The following is a 21216-nucleotide window of genomic DNA, read 5'->3' as shown; positions in this document are numbered from 1 at the left end:
TATATTTGGACGTGAGATCAAAAGTCGAGTCCCATTAAAGGCGTAGTGCGCACCTTTTCCTTTCGAATTATATTTATCCCTCGATCTGGCGAGATCCATGAAATCATTAGGCGGGTGTTCCACGTTAACAAGTTCCTTAGAAGCAATAACCTTGATCAATATTGTTCATGACTCTACTCTGGGGAGGAAATGGGCTGCTAATCTCGAAGAAGCTGCTAATGCGGGTGCGCACCTTTTCTTATCTTTTTATATAATTATCATATTCTTTATATTTGAAGAATTAAGGCATGATAAAAATAATATAAAAATAATATATGATAACAAATATAAATATAAATAAAATTTTAGCTTAATTTTAATAATATAATTTCATCCAATTGTGCTTGCTTCGTTTTAAGATTTTAGTTTCATCATATATTTATGTTTTTTAGATGATCCCATGTTTCCGTGTTTGCATCTTGTAATTAAACTAAACAAATCTAATTTGAATTGTAACTAAATTCTAGTTGGAAGAGCTTTCATATACTTTTCTTGTTAGCGTGATGCGTGTAACTATTAGTTATTCAGTTTATCACTAATAGATTTATTTTTTCTTTCTCATCTTCCTTAAAAATTACAGGTTGACCTTTTTTTAGTTATTAAAAATTTAACTTCATTTCTTTTTATTTTGATTTTTAATTTTTAGTCTTGGCTTTTTTTTGTATAAATTTTTTTATATTTAATTTCATTATTCAATCTCAATTTATTAAATATTATATTCTTCAATGTGATCCTCATTCTATGAATTATAATTTTTTTTTTCTTGGCTTTTTTGTAAGACTTTTAATGGTTTCGATTTCATCATTCAATTCAAATTGATGGTATTAAATTTTTCAATTTAATCATCATTGTTTTTATTTCTAATTTATTTCTTGACTCTTTTGTAAAAGTTATTTTTTTTTTTAACTTCATTATTTAATTACAACATTGTTTTTATTTTTTATGTCAATTTTGATCTTTATTCTTTTTTTTTATCTTTTTACTAAATTAATTTTTTTTCAATCCTACCCTTGATATAAATATAAAATTTATTTTTTATTTTAATTTTGATCCTTATTCTTTTAATTTTTATATTTTTAAATCCTCTCATATAATTAAAATTTATTGTTCAATTCTATCATTCTGATTAATTGAGAATTGAACTTCATGGTTTTTTTAAATTAGATATGTCGATTTTAATGACTCGGGTCACGGGTTTGAAAAGTTAACACAAATATTTTTTTAAAAGAAACATTTATAATCCTTTTTATTTTTTATTGGATTTTTCAAATTTTATAATTTAAGTAATGGATTTAACAAGATATCTTAAATTATCCCGATTCTAATTATCAATATTATAAATTTGTCGTAACTAATTTTTCATGTGATTTTTAATTTTATTTTAGCATATAAACATCGAGTCAAAGCACAAACACCAATGCCAGTACTATCAAAATTAAGTTTTGTGCTGTATTATTTTATGTTTTTTTTTTTTTTTTTAACTAAGCTGCTTTTCATCTTTAAACTTGGAAGGTTCCACCCCTAAAAAAGAAACATAAAAAAGCGATATATCTTTCCAAGTTCTAACTACCCCAAAATGACACCGTTCAGAGCACACCAAACCGCCCACCAACCGATCCATCCAGTAGCAGCAGCCCCCTAGGAATCATCGACAGTCACGGAACCCTCTGCCTATCACATTAGCCTCTTAACCTTTCACTATCTCGACGAGTCCCTCACATTTCCCCTTCTTTAAGAAAGAAAATATCTCCCTTCTCCCCCGCGTTCACCAACCCCATTTCTTTCATTCGCTTCGTTACTCTCTGTCTACCATGGACGCCTCTACTCTTTCACGCATTGGCCTAGCAGGTCTAGCCGTGATGGGTCAAAACTTAGCCCTAAACATTGCTGAAAAAGGTTTTCCAATCTCAGTCTATAACCGAACAACTTCCAAAGTCGACGAAACTCTTATCCGTGCTCAATCCGAAGGCCCATTCTCCCTAACTGGTCAATACTCTCCTCGTGATTTTGTTCTCTCAATCCAGAGGCCTAGATCCATCATCATCTTGGTCAAAGCTGGAAACCCAGTTGACCAAACGATCTCTGCTCTGACCGAGTTCATGGAGCCTGGTGACACTATCATCGATGGTGGGAATGAGTGGTACCAGAATACTGAGAGGAGAATTCAACAGGTGGCAGATAAAGGGATTCTTTATTTGGGCATGGGGGTGTCCGGTGGCGAAGAAGGTGCAAGACACGGGCCTTCGTTGATGCCTGGTGGTTCTTTTGAGGCGTATAAGAATATCGAGTCTGTCTTGAAGAGTGTTGCTGCTCAAGTTGATGATGGTCCTTGTGTTACTTATATTGGCGAAGGGGGTTCTGGAAATTTTGTTAAAATGGTTCATAATGGGATTGAGTATGGAGATATGCAGTTGATATCGGAAGCTTATGATGTTTTGAAGAATGTTGGTGGGCTTTCGAATAGCGAACTGGCGGAGATTTTTGGGGAGTGGAATAGAGGGGAGTTGGAGAGTTTCTTGATTGAGATCACGAGTGATATTTTTAAGGTCAAGGATAATTTGGTTGATGGGGATTTGGTTGATAAGATATTGGATAAGACTGGAATGAAAGGTACAGGGAAATGGACTGTTCAGCAAGCTGCTGAATTGTCTGTTGCTGCGCCGACGATTGCTGCTTCGTTGGATTGTAGATATTTGAGTGGTTTGAAAGAGGAGAGGGAGAGTGCGGCGGATATTTTGAAGGAAGCTGGGTTGGAGGAGGAAGTGGGGAGTGTTAAGAGTGGGGTTGATAAGAAGAGGTTGATTGATGATGTGAGGAAAGCATTGTATGCATCCAAGATTTGTAGTTATGCTCAAGGGATGAACTTGTTGAGGGCTAAGAGTGTTGAGAAAGGTTGGGATTTGGATTTTGGTGAGCTAGCTAGGATTTGGAAAGGTGGGTGCATTATTAGGGCTGTGTTTTTGGATAGGATTAAACAGGCTTACCAGAGGAATCCTAACTTGGCAAGTTTAGTTGTCGATCCGGAGTTTGCCAGGGAGATGGTGCAGAGGCAGGCGGCTTGGAGGAGAGTTGTGGGGTTGGCGATTTCAGCTGGAATTAGCACTCCGGGAATGTGTGCCAGTCTTGCTTATTTTGATACTTATAGGCGTGCTAGGCTGCCAGCAAATCTTGTTCAGGCTCAGAGAGACTTGTTTGGGGCCCATACTTATGAGAGGACTGATCGTCCAGGGGCATTTCATACTGAGTGGACAAAACTTGCTCGCAAGAGCAGTGCTGGTGCTTTCAGTTAAGCATGTTCATGGGTTGATCGGCTGTTTCTTTGTTTCAATTGGCTGTTGGTACTGTTTCTCTTTGAACTGTAGTTGTATGTTTCCTTGAGAGGATTCGTTGCTGTTATTGGTTAGCCTCACAGAATTTACTGTTAATAAGAAACGCATGCCTCTTGAGTACAGCAAGTTCGCTCTTTTATTTGCTGTAGATAGGATACAGTTCAGCTCTGCTTTATAGATTTTGCTTATTTGCTGCTGAATAATGTTTCCAACTCCTGTGAGGCTATTTGATATGAAACTTCATAGCTCGCATGCTTTACGAAAGTTCCTTGTTCCAGTACTAAGCCTGTTTGAATGCGTCGTACGTGTTCATGAAAATCCATTAATGGATCATAGGCCTACAAGGTTGGTTGCGGTGTAAAAGCATGGTTGTTGTCCCCACCAGAATGTTAACTTCATCTTCAGCTCAAGTTTGCTGTTGATTTGCTTATATTCAATGAACAATTGATGATTTGCTGATTTTTTGGATCTTGAATGCTCTGTTAGGAAAGAAGGGAATGCACTCTATTCAGCCTTTAAGTGGCAGTTTATCATGGGTTGCTTTTTAGTTTGTGTTTATTCCAGACCTTTTCCATGGAAATCTTTAGTTTTCATGCATCATCTGCTATGAACTTAACATGATGCTCAACTTCTGCATGATTCCCCAGAAGCTTGTTTTTTGCAATAGCTGGCAGATTATTGGGCTTGGAGCTTAATGGTTAGGGATCATCACGTCATTTTTCTAACACATTCAATTACTGTCGAAATCCGTAATTTGAATTTAATTGATGATGGATTACAATTGTTATATTAAATTATACGAAAATGAATTGAATTAGCTTCTGATTATTTTGTCTTTAATTTAGAAATTATTTTTATTATAGTTTTTTTGGGTACAATAATCCTTATATTCATTTAAAATGATATAAAACATAGGTATTTTTTTAAAAAATATATATAAATAGATTTATTTCATATTAATTATTTATTAAATACTTGTTGAGAATTCAACACATATTTATGGTTCATAAATATGTTAAGGATTACAATTTACAGATAACGAATAGAAAAATTATTTATGCTTCTTATAAAAATAATTTTGCAAAAAGCAAAAAAAATACATAATTAAAAAAAAGGCTTTGATGAAAAAAATATTTTTTCTTCATTATTTTCTTCATTTTATTTCCTATGAATGTCTATTTTTTGTATAATTAATAAACAAAAAATTGATTCTGAAAAGTTTTCTATAATAACACGTGATCATTATATTCTTTTTATTTTTAATACAATTGCATCAAGATTGTCAAAATAGTTTTTTTTTTCCTGATTTAAAATTATTCAATTTTTATATATTTATTTTGATTTTTTTTAGTTTTTATTAAGTGAGCAAAATAACTCGAAAAACCATATTTTTTATTAAAAAAATAATGAATTACTATAAAATTATTTTATTTTAATAAGATTTAAATTATTAATCTTCTTTCAAATTTTTATTATTGTCTTATAATTAGATAAAAATAATAATTGAAAAGCTACCGATAACATGAGATTAGATATCTTAGTTTGTATTTATCACTCCATTTCCTGACTTATTTCTTAGTTGCCATTAACAATTTTATTGAACATTTATTTTTGTATATAATTCTAGATTTATTTTATTAAATGCAAATATTAACTTTCTTAGTTCATAATTAAAATACAAAATCTTAATGTTAGAAAATACATTCACAATGTCTATATATTATGTTTTTACTCCGAAAACAAAATTTATTAGTTGGCATATTTTGGATTAAAATTTTATAGAAATTTAATCTCTAACACAAGTTCTTTAACATTAAACATTAACATAATTTAAACAAATTTTAGGTGAATGAGAATTGATCTCAAAGAATTAGTTTGCATGCTTTAATGAAATTCAAAAACCTTTTAAAAAACTTTTTTCCACATAAGATAAAAAAACAAAACTTTCTTGATGTTTATAAGGTCAAAAGTAAAAAAGTTAAATTGGGTCTAAAGAGCACTTAGGCTTTTAAAGGAGAAAGATCCTAAAAAAAATAGACTTTGAGTTTAAATTCATACACACGTGTAGACTTATACTCGGGCTTTAAGTTTAGATTTATTATAAAATAAAATTTTAGAGCACAATTATTTTTGACTAACTGAAATTTGAACTTGGATCTTGTTTATGAATAATTATTTCTTCCAGCCCATTATTTTGTTCACTCAAGATCATGAGTGTTGATAGTCTATTCCATAAATATTTTCTACAAATCTAAATAGTTTTTTCAACTAAAAAATTTAGATTTACGACTACTATATTCAGATTTAATTCTTGAGTTATGGTGGTTAATCAAATGTTGATAATAATGGGAATTAATTTTAATTATTACAAGAATTAACTCTTTAACAATTTAGCTTCCAAAAGTCACTAAAAAAAGGGTGAAGCAAGAGTTTTTTTCCAAATTTTTACACACTCATTCTCATCTTATTTTAGTGTATTCCTTCTCTTTTTACACTTTGTGTTTCCTCTCAAATCTAAAGTTTAAGTTTATTTTATTAAGAAATAATTGAGTTTTTTTACTTTGATTTAAATACCTTATTTAGAATTAAATCTTATTATTACAAGAATTAATTCTTTAAATGTTTTGCTTCCATAAGTTACTATAAAAGGGGGATGAAGCAAGAGTTTCCTATAAGTTTTTTTTTTCAAATTTTCGTATACTATTTCTCATCTCATTTTAGTGTATTCCTTTTTTTATATATATATATATATGCTTTATGTTTCCTCCCAAATCTAGAGCTTAGAATAACTTTGTTGAAAGATAATTGAATTAATTTACTTTGGTTCAAAGACTTTATTTAAAATTGCATCTAAACTGAGATGATGTTGTTGAAATATTGTGAAATATATTGTAAACATCTTAATTATATAAGTAAGGAACAATAAAATTTTAAGGGTAAAAGATTCATCATTGAGTACAACAATAAAGATTTTCTAATTTTAAAGTGTTTCAACAAGTAAATACTATTTTTTATTTTTATTTTAATATAAATATTTTTATTATTAAGATGAATGCTAGAACTTTGAATTAACATCAATTACAAATTTAAATATATGTTTAGTATGCATATTATAATTTTATTATTATATTTGTATTGAAAAGATATTTGTCATTAGTTTTTATTTTGTATGTTTATAATCTTAAAATTACATGAGCTTTCGACTTTTCTCGAATATTTTTTATGTTTTGAATGCAGTATAATAAATTAAACATCCTTACACTAAGTTTTATTTTTTAGTGTTTTCAGTGATTGTATTCGATCAATCCTGATGGAGTTGACAAGTTGAGCACCTCATAGCGATGAAAGAAGACTACTCCCCACCATTGTCGTTGTCGGTGATCAATCTTCCGGAAAATCTAGTGTTCTTGAATCTCTTACTGGTATTAGCCTTCCTCGAGGCCAGGGAACATGCACTAGATTGTCCCTCATTATGAGGCTGCAACATCATCCACCTCTCATACCAGAGATGTTCTTGGAGTTTAATAGCAAAACATGCAGACAGATGAAGTCCACATTGCAGATGCCATAAATATTGCAACTGAGGAGATTTCAGGCAGTGGTAAGGGCATTTCGAATGCTCCATTAACTTTGGTGGTAATGAAAAATGGTTTTCCTGAACTAACAATGGCTGATCTTTCTGGAATCTCTAGAGTGCCCTGTTCACGGCAGCCTGACAACATCTAGCGGGATACGACCTGAAGAGAGTATCATCCTTAATATTTTGCACGCGAGTGTTGATTTCACCACATTTGAATCCATTAAGGTTTCACGGCAAGTGGACAAGACCGGCCAGTGGACTATAGCTGTGGTTACAAAGGCGCATAAAGCACCTGAAGGGTTGCTTGAGAAGGTTACTCCAGATGATGTGAGCATAGGCCTTGGTTATGTCTGTGTGAGGAATCGTATTGGTGATGAGTCTTGTGAGGATGACGCGGATGGAAGAAGAAAAAATGTTTGCAATTCATCCACTTCTTTCCATGAACGACAAGTCCATTGCTGGTGTTCCTGTTTTGGCTAAAAAAATGATGCAGATCCAAGCTACTATAATGGCTAAATGCTGGCTAGAGATTGTTAGAAAATTTGCGAGAAGTTGAATGGAAATGTGACTGGGTTGAACAGGATGTCCAAGGCTATGACATCAATTACTGAATCCGTGACTGCTTTCATGGAAGTTATGGATCAAAGAGTCGCTGAGGAAAACCCTGTTGATAGGTGAATATGGTGAGTATCCTGATTGAAATGTTCAACCAATACTCCAGTAAACTCCTCAACTTCCCAGGAAATAACCATGCTAGAAACATCCTGGTGGACGAAATTCATGCTTCGGATGAAGCCAAAGCGATCGAACTTCTAAATTTACTTCCCCGTCCTGCCGTACTTCTGTCTATATTGGTACACCACACTGAACTATCAACAGCTTCTGATAACTACTAAATGGGGAAGTCAGAGTCTACTGACTTGGTTTTAAAGATTGTTCGAAGCTGACAGATTACACTTGCAATCCTGAATACCTGGACGAGTGGAACAAGCTGGTGGCCAAACAGAAGGCATTCATTTATGATGTTTAGAAAAATGAATCTTCAAAAATACAGATTGAAGGTTTTGGAGGGGTTGAGGTCAATAACCTGAGGGCTTCAAAGGCAAAACCCAACTCTACGTCAGAGAGCTCAAACCCAAACCCAACTATTGAATGATGGGTTCGGGCTAGGGCATGCATGAGCTATTCAGGTTAGGCCCTAGTTCCTTTTTGTGTTTCAGGTAATTTCTCTATTTAATACTGACATGACTTATCACACGACACAAAATGGTGTTAAGACACTTCTGCCAAAGCTGCTTACCTGAACAGTACAACCTCATAAGTTTCAATTAAGCATCGGAAGGTCTCTTGAGCTCAATAGAAAGCTTATTTTGCAGGTGTTCGTCAAGTTTAGCAGCCACTTTCAATGACCCGATCTCCTAAGCCCATCAAACAGCTATGGAAAGGCTCATAATCCTTTGAAGTTGTCTCCGACTTCGTCAGATCCTAATGGTGGAAAGATTGAAAAGATGTTAGAGGAGGCTCCTTCTGTAGCAGCTAAACGCGGTAGGCTTAGTATAAAGTTGGTGAGGGACGCTAAGGATGTCCTGTCCAATATCATGGACAACATTTCTGCCTTCGGTGGCTAGCTGTCAGTTTGTTGCTAGCATGTTATGTATTGCTTGCAATCCGCTACATTAATGAAGTAGTTTGTTTCGAATAAAGGATCTTCTTGTTCAACAACAGCTTTCAAATCCGAGTGCAAGTATTAATTGCAGTATGTTCGTGATGGCACATTAACTTGAATATATAGTAACCTCTAATTCACGTGCTCAAAACACTGTCCATTTTTCTTTGCCGAATATGAATATTCATCGCTCAACAGATTCAGAAATCTTAAAAAATAAAAAAACATTTTATGCCTCGGGCATTCCGAAGAAAGAAATACTAGGGAAAAGAGAAGAGTCGAACAAAGAAGAGGATTTAAGCAAGGATCAAAGGTAAAGGACTATACTCTAGGACTCTAAAAAACCTCCATTCTCGAGGTTTGGCTGAGTTCTTGTTACTGTTGCAGAAGGCATTTTACTACTGCCGACCCAAATAGTATCAAGAACCAAATCTTCATCAGCTTGTCTTTCCATTGCTTGAATCGCCTTCGTTTTCAAGAGTTTCAGAGACACTATCCCAAAGTATCCTAGAAAAGCCACTACACTGAATCCAAGCACAAACTCTATCACCCATAAATACCACAGACTACGCTTCCTCTTTTCTCTTCCTTTCCTCTGTAGTGGAACCACAATGGAGAAGTGGCCTTGATCTTGAGAATGACATTCATTAAGCTGGTTGATTTCACTAAGGTGAAATTTCCCACTAGCACTAAATGTTACACATTTTGCTCCAAAGACTATCATGCTCTCAGGAATCGTTGAGCTGGCGAAACGAATTACTATAGCCTTTCCCCCTGTATCAAGGCTAATCTTCTCAGTGCTTTCGGCCCTTGCGTTTGATGCATTGAAAACCATGAAACCAACAACAGGAGTGATCATTGAGTAACCTGGAGCACTGTAGTAGTAAGAAGACCAGTTGCCCAAGTCTTGATAGACTATAGCCAGCCTCTTCACATGTGGCGATGTCATGGTTCTGGATGGAATCTGAAAGTTGCTAAAATTAGCACCAATTTTCCACAGTGTCCGGCTTCTGATTCGTACTATTGAGACATCCATACCTGATAGATTCACAGGAATCAGACCCTTGTATAAAGCACCAGTGTGAGGCCACTGGCGAACCAAGGATTTAAAAGCAGAATCCTGAAGAAATGTATCCAAAGTATCAGTAGTAAAGTTGTCTGAGCTGTGCACAAATGGTGAAAAACACAAGCTGAGAACTAACCAGATGATGTTCAAGCTCATGTTGGATCTTGGTTGTAAACAGCAATGTTTTTTAATATAATCAGAAAAAGGATCAGATTAACACCAGAGATCAGAGGCATGAAGAGGGTCTATACTCTATAATAATTGCCACAAACTCTTGGAAACTTAATTAGTGTTTTCTTGAATCATGATGCCTTTTCAAAGCACGCTTATAGCGGGACCCTGTAGGAAGGTCTAAAAAGTCAATTTAGTTTGACTTCAAGCCACTGCAATCCAATACGTTGAGGTGAGTATGTTTTCTAAAATTTAGCTCATGTGGTTACCACCCTTGGAGGCTTGACACGAGAGAGAAGTGGGTTTGTTCCTATGTTATATCAGTCAATGTTAAAATCGAAGCAGAGATTCGAGAGAGTACTTTTTTAAAAAAATACGTGAATTGAGGTGCGGATGAATCGTCAGAAACTCTAGCAAAAGAAGGCTTTAATCTTGATATGAAAAGGCTGCATCGATCATACCTCGTTGCTTTAAGAAATTGCTTTTTTTGTTAGACTAATCATTTTTTGGTGGATAAAAAAAATAAAAGAGAGTAACACGTGGATTTGTATTAGCTATAAAAGCATTCCCTGATTGCTCTCCTCACTGTGGAAGCAACTTGGCATGTGGAATTTGATGCAAAAGCCCGCCCTGTAATTGATTGATAAAGCAATTATAGCGACCTAGTTGTCCCAATTTAAACGTGTCATGCCCCATAAGTGAGAAAAAGCAAGAGTTTTTTTCTTTTTACATGAACTGGAGGGGTCAAGCTTATTATAGCCGGGTACCTTTGAATTTCTGGGTTCTGTTTAACGATGGCTGACGGCAAAGCAGCGTCTTTGTTCTGCTTTTACACGGCATTGACATAGAAATTCTAGATGGGTGCCAAATGCCAAAGTAGCTAAAGCACGTCCTATATGTAAGTACATAGATATATTATATATACACTCACAAAAGATCTTCATGATCATCACAGGAGATTAGCTTGATTGCTATGTTGTTTCCACTCGAATGATATATAAGACTCCTTCCTCACCCTGAATATTTGAAAATTCCCTGTTAAAATCATGAGCTCAAATGCATCTAGGTCACCAACAAAAGTATCCAAGTCAATATGATCTAAGCTCTAACATCCCCCCTCCTCCCCTGTTTTTCCTCCCCTCAGCAGAAAGGAAATGAGCATGAAAAAAATAAAAAAATAATTGCTCGATCAGTAACTACAATTCATCTAGCGAGGGTCAAAATAGCATCTTCGAATGTTGACATATTACTTTCACCATCACAACGTGGCATGACTGGAATGAATATATCAAATAACAGCAGCCTGGAAAACCCAAAATCAACCTGAGCCTCCAAAAAGCCATGTTTTGGAGATAAAAACTCATTGCCTTATGGTAAGCTCAGCCCTGAGATGGAGGATGCCATTAATAAAATTATTGCTGTCATCTTCTATAAATGCTTTCCAGTGTACACCAAACAGGTTTCGATACCCAACTGCCTTCCCACCTGTGAAAGTGTAGTTTCCTTTGTACTTGCTCACATACTCCTCAGTTTGCTTTGACCTGGCTGCAAACTCATAGTCGACAGCAAAGCTCACTGAACCTTTTTCTTGCATTCCCAGAAAAAGTCCAAAGCAGTGGTACGTGCCCTGTTGGTCCATGTTGCAGTGAGCAGACAAGAAAAATCCCTGTCCACCCAGGTGAAATGCTTGTGAGTACACCCGGCCAGTTGGAAATAGTTGTGCACACTCCTCCCGCTTCAAGTCCAGGTAGACCACACACTGCTGATGAGGAAGTTCAAGCTCAACCACCTTGACTGGTCGATACTTGTATGCCCGCTCCACAAAGCGACGATTGACAGCATTTGGCTCCTCTGCTGCAATAGCACGCTGCCTATGTGATGTTTCAGCCTTGAAAAACAAGGCCTCAAGCACAACCCTGGATGCAAGTTCTGGGTGAAACTCATTGCAATTTAAAACCTTCTTCAGTTTTCGACAGGTCATATAAGGGAAACGGATTAATCGAACTAGTTGTTTGGCAAGAACTTCTTTTCGCTCTTCCAATTTTGGATAATGAGTACGAGCCCACTTAAGCACTAAGTCGTAAAGAGTATCCTCTGAAGCTGCCTGGAGATCATCACTGGATAGCACTGCCTCAATACCAGCCAAAGGCAATTTAAGCACCTCTTCCTGAAACCTAATCAGAAATGAAGCTCAACAGAATGTCTCAATAATTCAGGACATAAATGACAAAGAAGCTTAAATGCATTTTCCACATATTCCACGAGAAATTAGTGCTGCAAGCAGCTGAAAAAAATAAGCTCAAATATTTCTTGTTAAGCAAAATTTGTAGGCAATGCCAAAATCAATTCTTTATCACAGAACATTGGCATTAAATTACAAGGATAATTTCAAATAATAACAGGCATGCCATCAATTACAATGAAAAATGAGCGGCAAATAAAAGAGGCTTACTTTGATATTTCTTTGTATTTTACAGCAAGAAACTGCTTCGCTGCATCTGTCAGGGGCTGAACTGCTTCTGCCATTAAAATACTTGAAGGAAGGTCCAAGTAGAGCAAAGCAGATTCACAGGTCATTGGAATGCTGCGCAATAACCTGCTGCAATATCTCATACATGATGCAACCTTGAATTTGTCAGCAGCCAAGAGCACATCCAGCAAAGCAGTAGCTCGGGTTGCCGATAAGGTATTACAGTACATAAAATTAAGGAGGTCCAATAAGGCCTCTTCTTCTGTTCCAGCAGAGCAAATAGGGGAAGAAGAAAACAGCGTCAAGTCAACTTCATTTACGTAACATTGGAATAAAGAAATAATGACAACAATGATGGCTCATAAATGTGTAGAGGTGCAGAACTAACACTGGAAAAATTATATAAATTTTTTTTTTAGAAAACAAATAGCCATCAACAGGCAGTAGTAACCAGAAGTAGCAAATAATCTAAGGCTACTGTATTTACCAGAGGCATGTATCTGTACAGTTACGTCTCGCTGCTCTGACTCCTTTATCCCATTTAAAAATAACTACAAGAAACAACATAGGAAGTTTATAAGGCACAAAGTTCAGTCAATAAAAGTAGCAAAAACAAGGCACAGCTTCTCACCTTGTGAAAAAACAGACTCTTGGCTGCCAATATTGCAGAGCTAATATATATACACTTAACTCTTAGAACTGTTGAACAATCCATGCTCCAGGATGAGTCACTGCTTGGACCAGCAGCATCACCTACACAATTAAAACAGCCAATCATACAAACAGAATGATGTTTTAACAGGGCAATCGCTAAAGTTTACATGCAAGTGACCATGAAAGAAAAGATTATAGAATAAAACAAAATAAGAAAAATACCACGTTGATTAAAATCCAATTGAGCATCTGTAGGAGACCCCTCTGTCATGACTACAGCTTCTACATCTTGATTTTCAAAAGCCACATTATTCTCTGTGTCTGGAATATTAAAATTCAGTACCTGCTCGTCCTTGTTTTGCCCCACAACTTCCACAGCTAAAGGCCACAAAGTGTAAACCAGTTTCTAAATCAGTAAAACCAATATCAACATGGACAATAATTAAATTATTTTATTATAAAAAAGAAAATCAAAGAACCCAATATGGTTAAATATTGGAACTTTAAAGTAAACTGACAGTTCCAAATGCAACAACTTCATCACTGTTTATACATAAAAGACATTATGAGTATGTTTCTTATTGTGGTACAGTGAGGTTTTTAAAAGTACTTTTCAATTGAAAATACATCAAAATGATATATTTTTTTTTTATTTTTTACATCAGCACATCAAAATCATCTAAAAACACCTAAAGAACATCAATTTGATGCTTTTTCAGAGAAAAACAGTTTGAAAAAAAAGTTGTAAAGCAAAAACAAACACTCAGGTAACATCAAAATCCCATTACTTAAAAAAAAAAAGTGATAACTCTAAATTATCCAATGACACTTAAAAACGCTAAAGACCAACAATTATATCCTAAATTTCCTTACTTTGGAAACATAACGTTCAAATTCACATAAAAATTCAAAAAAAAAAATCATTTTGTAATGCCAACAATTAGACATTAAAGTAAAACTAATGGTTCCCGATCAACAAAAAAAAAACTACTTCTAATCCAGTTAACACATTAAAACAAAATTCTACAACTTTGGCAATACTAATTTCCAAAGATCATCAATCCAAATATCTCCCAATTATTCAAATTCACATAAAAAAAAAGTTCAAAAAGAAAAAAATAAAAAACAAGTACTGACCTTTATCTTTCATAATATCCTCTCTTCTTCTCTTTCGGTTACGGGCCCACTCAGTGATGCTAGAACAACCATCACCGACTGATTTTGCATCTGGCAAATCAGCAACGATCTCAATCTTTAAGACCCTATCGGAGAAATTACTGTCATTGAAAGCGAAACCGAAATCATAGTCAGACCGACACTCGACCGGAGACAGGTCCGAGTCCATTCCAGTTCGAGGACCGAAGAGGTCTGCCCCTGGTAATCTCATTTAAAGGAGAGAATTTTTAGGATTTTTTGTTTGGATTTTAAGAGATTTTGAAACCTAGAATTTGGGGATTTATTTATTAGTTTGGATTTGATGTTAGTTAAGGAAGGTGTGGGAAATGACGAAGTTAGTTTGAGCGTGAAGACGGAGGTCTAATGTATAATTACCAAAATAGACAGTATTTTCGAGTTCTCTATTTTTTAAAGAAATATTATAAAATAAAATTCTCAAATACTAACATTAACATTATTAAAAAATAAACCAAAAGAGGATGGTATCAGTATTTTTTTTTCTAGTGTTTTTTTATCTATAACATTATATTAATTGATAATTAAGTTTTATAAAAAAAAAAATTATTTTTTATAAAATTACATTAGTTTTATAATTCAAACCTTGAGTTTGATAAATTAACTTAAGTTTTTTTTTTTCCTGATTGAATTTTTATTTTAATCTTATCCTTTAACATTAGGTTAATTGAAAATTAAATTTTATAATTTTTTTTTGGTTTGTTTTTTATAAAGTTATTTCTGTTTTATAACTCGGGTCATGAGTTTGACAGATTTATTCAAGTAGTTTTTTTGTATTTTTTTAAACTATTTTTGATTTCTTGATACTCATATCCTTCTCACCATCCATTCGGTAAGAAATTTAGATATTCATAAACTAGCCATTAAGTTTTGGGTGTTCAATAGGTATCCATTATCTACTATTATTTATTAATCAATAAAAAATAAATATAGTTACTATATATTCTACAAATATATATTTTATAATATAAAAATATTTTTTGGATTAGGTTGAGGCGGGTTTCAGGTCGAAATTGACAATATTTATACCTTACCCATTATCTATCAAGTCCAAAAAATTCCTATACATTCAGGTCAAGTTGGGTTGGCATCCTTAGGTTCAAATTAAATTGTCATCCCTACTCATGAATCAAGTTGCGGGTTTAACAAGTTATACCGAGTTGACTTTAATCATTTTTTTTATTTTTTTTAATTAATTTATTTTTTTTAATTTCATCCTTCAAAACTTAAAATTATTGAAAATTATGTTTTATAATTTGTTTTGATTTATTTTTTATGAGATTATCACGATCTTATGACTTGGCATACAGATTAGAAGTTAACCCAAATTGACCCGAATCAATCCAAAGTGTTATCATTTCAATATTTATACATAAAAAATCATTTTCAATATTTATTTTGAGTCAAATTATATTTTTACTGGTAATTTAAGTTGCCTTTAAATCAAAATGATCGAATCATATTAGATCAATTTTCACTTGGTTTAAATTTATTTTCTACTAGAAATAGCAATGCCTAGATATTTATTTTCACTTTTAAAAAATTGACATGATCTGCAACAAATATAGTGTCTCACTAATTTGTATACTTACATTTTATTCTGGGTGGTCAAAAAAATTTAAAACAAAAAAACAATATTAAGGTTTTAGAGAATTCTTTGATATTTTTATTAAACACAAAAATAAAGTTGTTTTGATTTTTTTTTTTCATCAAGATAAAAATTTTAATCGATGTATTTCTTATTTATCTTAAAGAATGCAATGTTTTTACATGGAATCAATGTTTCTCTTAAAAAAAATATATTTTATAATTGTGAAAGTAAGTTAACAAAAAATATTAAAATAGAATGTTTATATTTTTTTGTGTAATTGAAAGCTAAAAAAATTATAAATATGATAAAATCATGTTAAAAATCTATTTAAAAACTTTAAAAAATAAAATAAAATAAAATAAAAATTCATATCCAATTTCCATGAACAATTTATTATTAATATTATTATTTTCATATCAAATAATAATTGATAACAAATTATTTAAATTTAAATGAAAATTTATAATAGTAATACCAAATTAGATATTGGCCTACTTGTATTTTTTTTCCTTGAGAATGGGCCTAGTTATTTCTTCAACAAGCCATCTGTGAACCAAAAAAAACCTTTTGAATGTAACTAAGAAACATACATACCTCATCAAATAATGTAGAGACATCATTTTGAAAATTACAAAACAACTAAAATAGAAGGTAAAAACAGTGAAGTATTTCTCATATTTTTCTATTTATCATTACAGGATAGTGATTTTTTTGTCTTCTCAAGAAAAAACCACTTGCCTTTAAATCAGGAGTATTTTATATTTTTATATTTTCATACTATGTATTAATTATGAATTTGTTTGAGAATATTTTTGTCTATTTAATATATTTAATAATAAAAAAACTTAAATACCCTTGAAAAAAAAGCTAACATTGTAAAACACATGTGTTTTTTTTTTTTTTTAGAATACAATAAAATTACGTGTATGATCTTAAAAAACAAAAAAAAAAAGCCATTGAAATAGGGGTATTGGTGTCTTTTTCTCATATTTGTTTATTATTATTATTATTATTATTATTGGTTCTGGGTGAAACTCATTGCAATTTAAATTTTTGAGTTTAGTGTATTCTTGTTTCCCATGTTATTTTTATTGACATTGAATTAAATTCTAACAAAATCAGATAATGCACGTGGTAAATTGAAAAAATTATTAACATAGAGATGAAATTGAGAAATTTTGATAAACATACTAGCGAAAATGACAGGTTATATAAAAAAATCATAACTAAAAATTTTAAAAATAATTATAATTTTTTTCTAATTTTTCAAAACCCAAAACTATAAATTAAGAAGTAATGTAAAACTTAGAAAACATAAAAATATACCATAAAGAAAACATTTAAAACATTTTCATGTAAAGTATATTTTAAATATCTATGACACTTTATTATGATATTACCGATTTAAATTGTTAGCAAAATCAAATGCATGTATGTTTTTTCTGATTTATTGTATCGATGTAAAAATATATAATATCGAGAGTAAGTCTGTGAATATTTATTTTAGATAAAAGATAAATAAATATGATGAGATATTTTAATTTTTTATTTCAACATAAAAATGAATAATTATTTTTAAAAATAATGAAATGATCAAATAATGTTTTAAAAAATTATAAAAGCAATAAAAAGAGGGGGAACATGTCAACCAATGCAAGGCACAGTTACTGAAGAGCTACATTTGTGACATCGAACCCTAAAAAACTCGTCTTTTTTCATCCTCTTTAAAGCAAAATACCTTAAAACAATAACAAGGCACTTAGAAAATGATTTCAATCCACTTTTAAAGCATTAAAAACCATATAAAACTTCTAATTTTTTTTTTTTAAATCTATCCTTTGTTCTATGTAAAAAGCGTACACCATTTATAATAAACTCCATATGACGAGAGACGTTCCATGAGACATCCATCCCTTCTTTCTCTTTCTCATATATAGCTCTCTCTCCTGATACAACTAAACCAGGGGCTATATTGATTTATGTGTGAATTTATATTGGGATTGGTAATGACAGAGTCAAGCTATACAGATCATATCTTTTGATTTATCAATGTCATTTTCTTTTTGGAAGGGGTCACAATTTATTATGTAAAGAGTGAAAATATTTAACTAATTATCTAATAAGTAGCTAGTGATAAGAGATTGGAATTAATAGGTATGCTTTTACTGTGATCTTAAGTTCGAACACTATGATTGCTAATATGATAATTATTTGAGGCTTACATGGTCATTAACTTCAAGACCTATAAAATTAGTCGAGGTACGTATAAACTGGCTCGGACAACCATGTTTATTAAAAAATAAAATAAAAGATGAAAATCCCCCTTCATATTATTTTTTAATAATTAATTTTGGCCTTCCCCATGATTTTTGCTCTTTCTGTCCTAGCTCATGTGACCCTTTTGATTTTTCAAAGGTCAATATGTTTTTACTAATTTTTATTTAATTTTATATCTAAAGAATTAACAAATAGTTATGAAAAGTATAAAATCTAACTTTTTGAAAATTTGATTTTTGAAATCTTAAATCAACAAAATTAATTGAAGTATTTGTCAAATCAATATCTTTTAAGGCATAACTAGATTAGTTTAAAATGATTTTCAATTCAATTCAAATTAATATTTCTAGAAATTAAAAGTTTTAATCTAATTAGATTTTTTTAGCTCAAATTAAAATGGACCGGACTGTGATACATTTAGTACAATGTTTTTTCCTGATATGCTAAAAATTACTGAGTTTGTTTTTTTTTTAAATATTGAAAAACTTTTCTTTCATATTAAACTCTCATTTCTATCATTATTGTGAATTTTTTTTTTATGAAATTTTTTTTTTTTCATAATAATAAAAAGTCTAAACAAAATTCTTGCAACATTGCCAAAAACTCCGTATCCTTGTCAGTGCACTGTTTTGCTAAATAATCTCATAATTATTTTTTATCCTTGAACTCTATACCCATACTAACATAGATACACACATAGATACGCATTCCTGTAACTTCATTTTTATTTTTTTTTCTTATATATTATCCTTTTTTTATTTATATTTATCAACTTAAACATTTAAACATTGGAGGATTTCTTCGTTTATTAGAGAATTAGTTTTTCGGAAACAATCTAGGCCACTTTATAAACATGTGACACAATAATGAAAAACTTAATTTTTATTTGAAATTTTTTCACGAATTCATCAATATAACATTAAACTCATTCTGTAATATCCATGGTCTCAAATCAACTTTAATTTTTCAATAATTGGAAAAAGTTTTCTCAACTCTAGTCGGTATAGTAGCTGACCGAGGGAACATAGCATGATCAATTATACGCATAATTGCATGGAAAGTGAGATTGTTTTAGTAAATTCATATATAGGTGTAAAATGAGGTGTGATAAACAAATCAATGTCGGTGTTTTTGATACTGCTAAATAAGGTAAATGAAAACATTTGATATGGCTAATTAAAGTAAATGGAAACAATACACAAAGAGAAGATAAACTAGTTGTATACTTGTATATAGTTTTATTATTCTGAAAAACTTGCCTTGAGTAAGGCCACAAGTCTTCTCACAGAGGAGGAAGAAAAGGAATCTAGTCCAAGAGTCCAGGAGGGTGCAAGCTTCCTTACAAAGACAGCCCATAATAGTGTATGGGAGGGTACTCACCTATTGAAGGATTGTAGTTATTTTAATTTGTGCTTGAAAAATAAAATATCACTTTTTTTTTTAGGGATTATATATATATATATATATATATATAATATATATATATATATATATATATATATATATATATAATGTATGAACACATCTTACATTAACAAAAAAAAAAAAGGTCTTAAACCAAAAATATTCTAATTTTACAAAATCATATAAGGTTTTTATATTTTTTTTTTTATCATTTATTTTAAAATAATGTGCATATATCAAAGAACCATCTTAATTCAATAATTTAAACTGTTAGATGAGGTTCCAAGATATAATTTATATTATTTTTTAACACACTTCCTTAAGTGAAAGTCTTTGAGTTTGAAACTTGCACAGACTCACATTACCCTATACTTAATTTTTATCAAATAAATAAAAATGATAAAATTCAAACATTAAACCACTCGATGATCAAAACTCTAATATCATATTAGAACACATCCGCCTACTTCTTTGACAAGAAAAATCCGATTGACTCCAACCAAATTAATATCAGGAGGACAAAAATAAAACAAGGATGCATAAGGCTAAACTTGAGCTAATCCGCCATTGTGCACCCTGTATAAGCTTTGAAACTCAACAGCTCAGCAACTTTACAAAATAAATCTTTCGCATTTGGATTCTTTCTCTACGAGACATTTTGGTGGAATATTATAAATGGGTAATACCTAAAACATACAGTGCCATTTTAAAAAGCATCTTAGATCTGATAATTACGAATAAAAGTAGGCATTCGAAGAGAATTATTCATCCAATTATTATTGTTTTTTTAATACTGATTTAACATGTCATCAAGAAAAGAACAAAGAACAATAAAAAGAAGGATCTATCTTGAAGAGTTCGCGTTAAGCCCCCAATTAGTTCCAAATACAAATTTTTCTATTTAACTCAGTAATTCTTAATCATCACCAGGTGATTAAGAAGTATCTCTGAAATGTCAGCCAGATACAGTTAATCGTGTGGGGATCTTTCCTTTGATGATCTAATCTCCTCCTTTCTTGTTCATCACTCTCGTTACTTATGGCTATCGGTTTGCGTACAGTTGAAAGGAAACAAAGTGGAAAATTCTGCTTGTTCTTTAAGATTTCAGAAGGACCACCTTTTCTGTGAATCATAAACTTGTTTATATTTTGAAACTCTTTTCTATTCCCGACTCCGGCAGGAAGAATTTAAATGATGCCCTAATACCAAAGTTTTTAGGTTTACACCTTGTAAATAATCATCTTCAAAGTACCATTAGTGATGATTTCATGGATACAATTATATAGCTATCAGTATCAACATAAAGCCCCCACAATTGCAAGATTAGACTTGTTAAGTCATTTCAATTAAAGTTGCTTTTAATGGCATCCATTAATACTGTTTTTTTGCTTTTCTAGAACGTGAGCAATATTGAAATATTGTAAAGAATATTAGTGGTGCATTGTAAACATGCAATTTCAAAGAGGAAGAGACATGCTGAAATGTCTTTTTCTATAATGAGAATATTATCAAAGAAATATTATTTTTGGATTGAAATAGTTTTTTTGATATAATATCATAATTTTATTGATCAATTAGTTATGAATTTAAATTTTATTATTTCCATTTTAATTAATAAAAATTAAGTTTAAGGTAATTTGAATTTATGTAAATTTAATGAGATTTAAAGATTTTTACTTGATGTAGTGTGTTATAAAATAATATAAAAATTATTTTTTAAAATTTATTTGACAATTTAAATTTTTAGATTGAGATGATTTTTTAATATAGATTTGATT

General features: G+C 31.7%; 3 protein-coding genes and 1 pseudogene across 3 annotated transcripts; 2 read left to right on the top strand and 2 right to left on the bottom strand.

Annotated features, from left to right (window-relative positions):
- The first annotated feature begins 1662 nt into the window (after positions 1-1662).
- LOC118034952 (6-phosphogluconate dehydrogenase, decarboxylating 3, chloroplastic) lies at positions 1663-3490 on the top strand. The gene has a single exon (XM_035040413.2). The coding sequence runs from the start codon at positions 1851-1853 to the stop codon at positions 3327-3329; it is 1479 nt and encodes a 492-aa protein (XP_034896304.1). The 5' UTR covers positions 1663-1850; the 3' UTR covers positions 3330-3490.
- Positions 3491-3644: 154 nt separating this feature from the next.
- On the top strand, positions 3645-7770 carry LOC118035176 (dynamin-related protein 4C-like; annotated as a pseudogene).
- A 1017-nt stretch (positions 7771-8787) lies between these two features.
- On the bottom strand, positions 8788-10717 carry LOC118034943 (uncharacterized). The gene has a single exon (XM_035040401.2). The coding sequence runs from the start codon at positions 9834-9836 to the stop codon at positions 8943-8945; it is 894 nt and encodes a 297-aa protein (XP_034896292.1). The 5' UTR covers positions 9837-10717; the 3' UTR covers positions 8788-8942.
- Positions 10718-11012: 295 nt separating this feature from the next.
- On the bottom strand, positions 11013-14472 carry LOC118034936 (BTB/POZ domain-containing protein POB1). The gene is made up of 6 exons (XM_035040390.2): positions 14113-14472; positions 13198-13353; positions 12953-13074; positions 12809-12872; positions 12304-12583; positions 11013-12025 (listed from the first exon to the last, which is right to left on the bottom strand). Exons 1-6 carry the CDS (start codon positions 14360-14362, stop codon positions 11212-11214), a joined length of 1686 nt encoding a protein of 561 aa, XP_034896281.1. The 5' UTR covers positions 14363-14472; the 3' UTR covers positions 11013-11211.
- Between the last annotated feature and the right edge of the window lie 6744 nt (positions 14473-21216).

This window comes from Populus alba, chromosome 3 (assembly GCF_005239225.2).
Source record: "Populus alba chromosome 3, ASM523922v2, whole genome shotgun sequence".
NCBI lineage: Eukaryota > Viridiplantae > Streptophyta > Magnoliopsida > Malpighiales > Salicaceae > Populus > Populus alba.
Note: the sequence above shows the minus strand (reverse complement) of the source record. Positions and strands in the feature narration are given on the sequence as shown.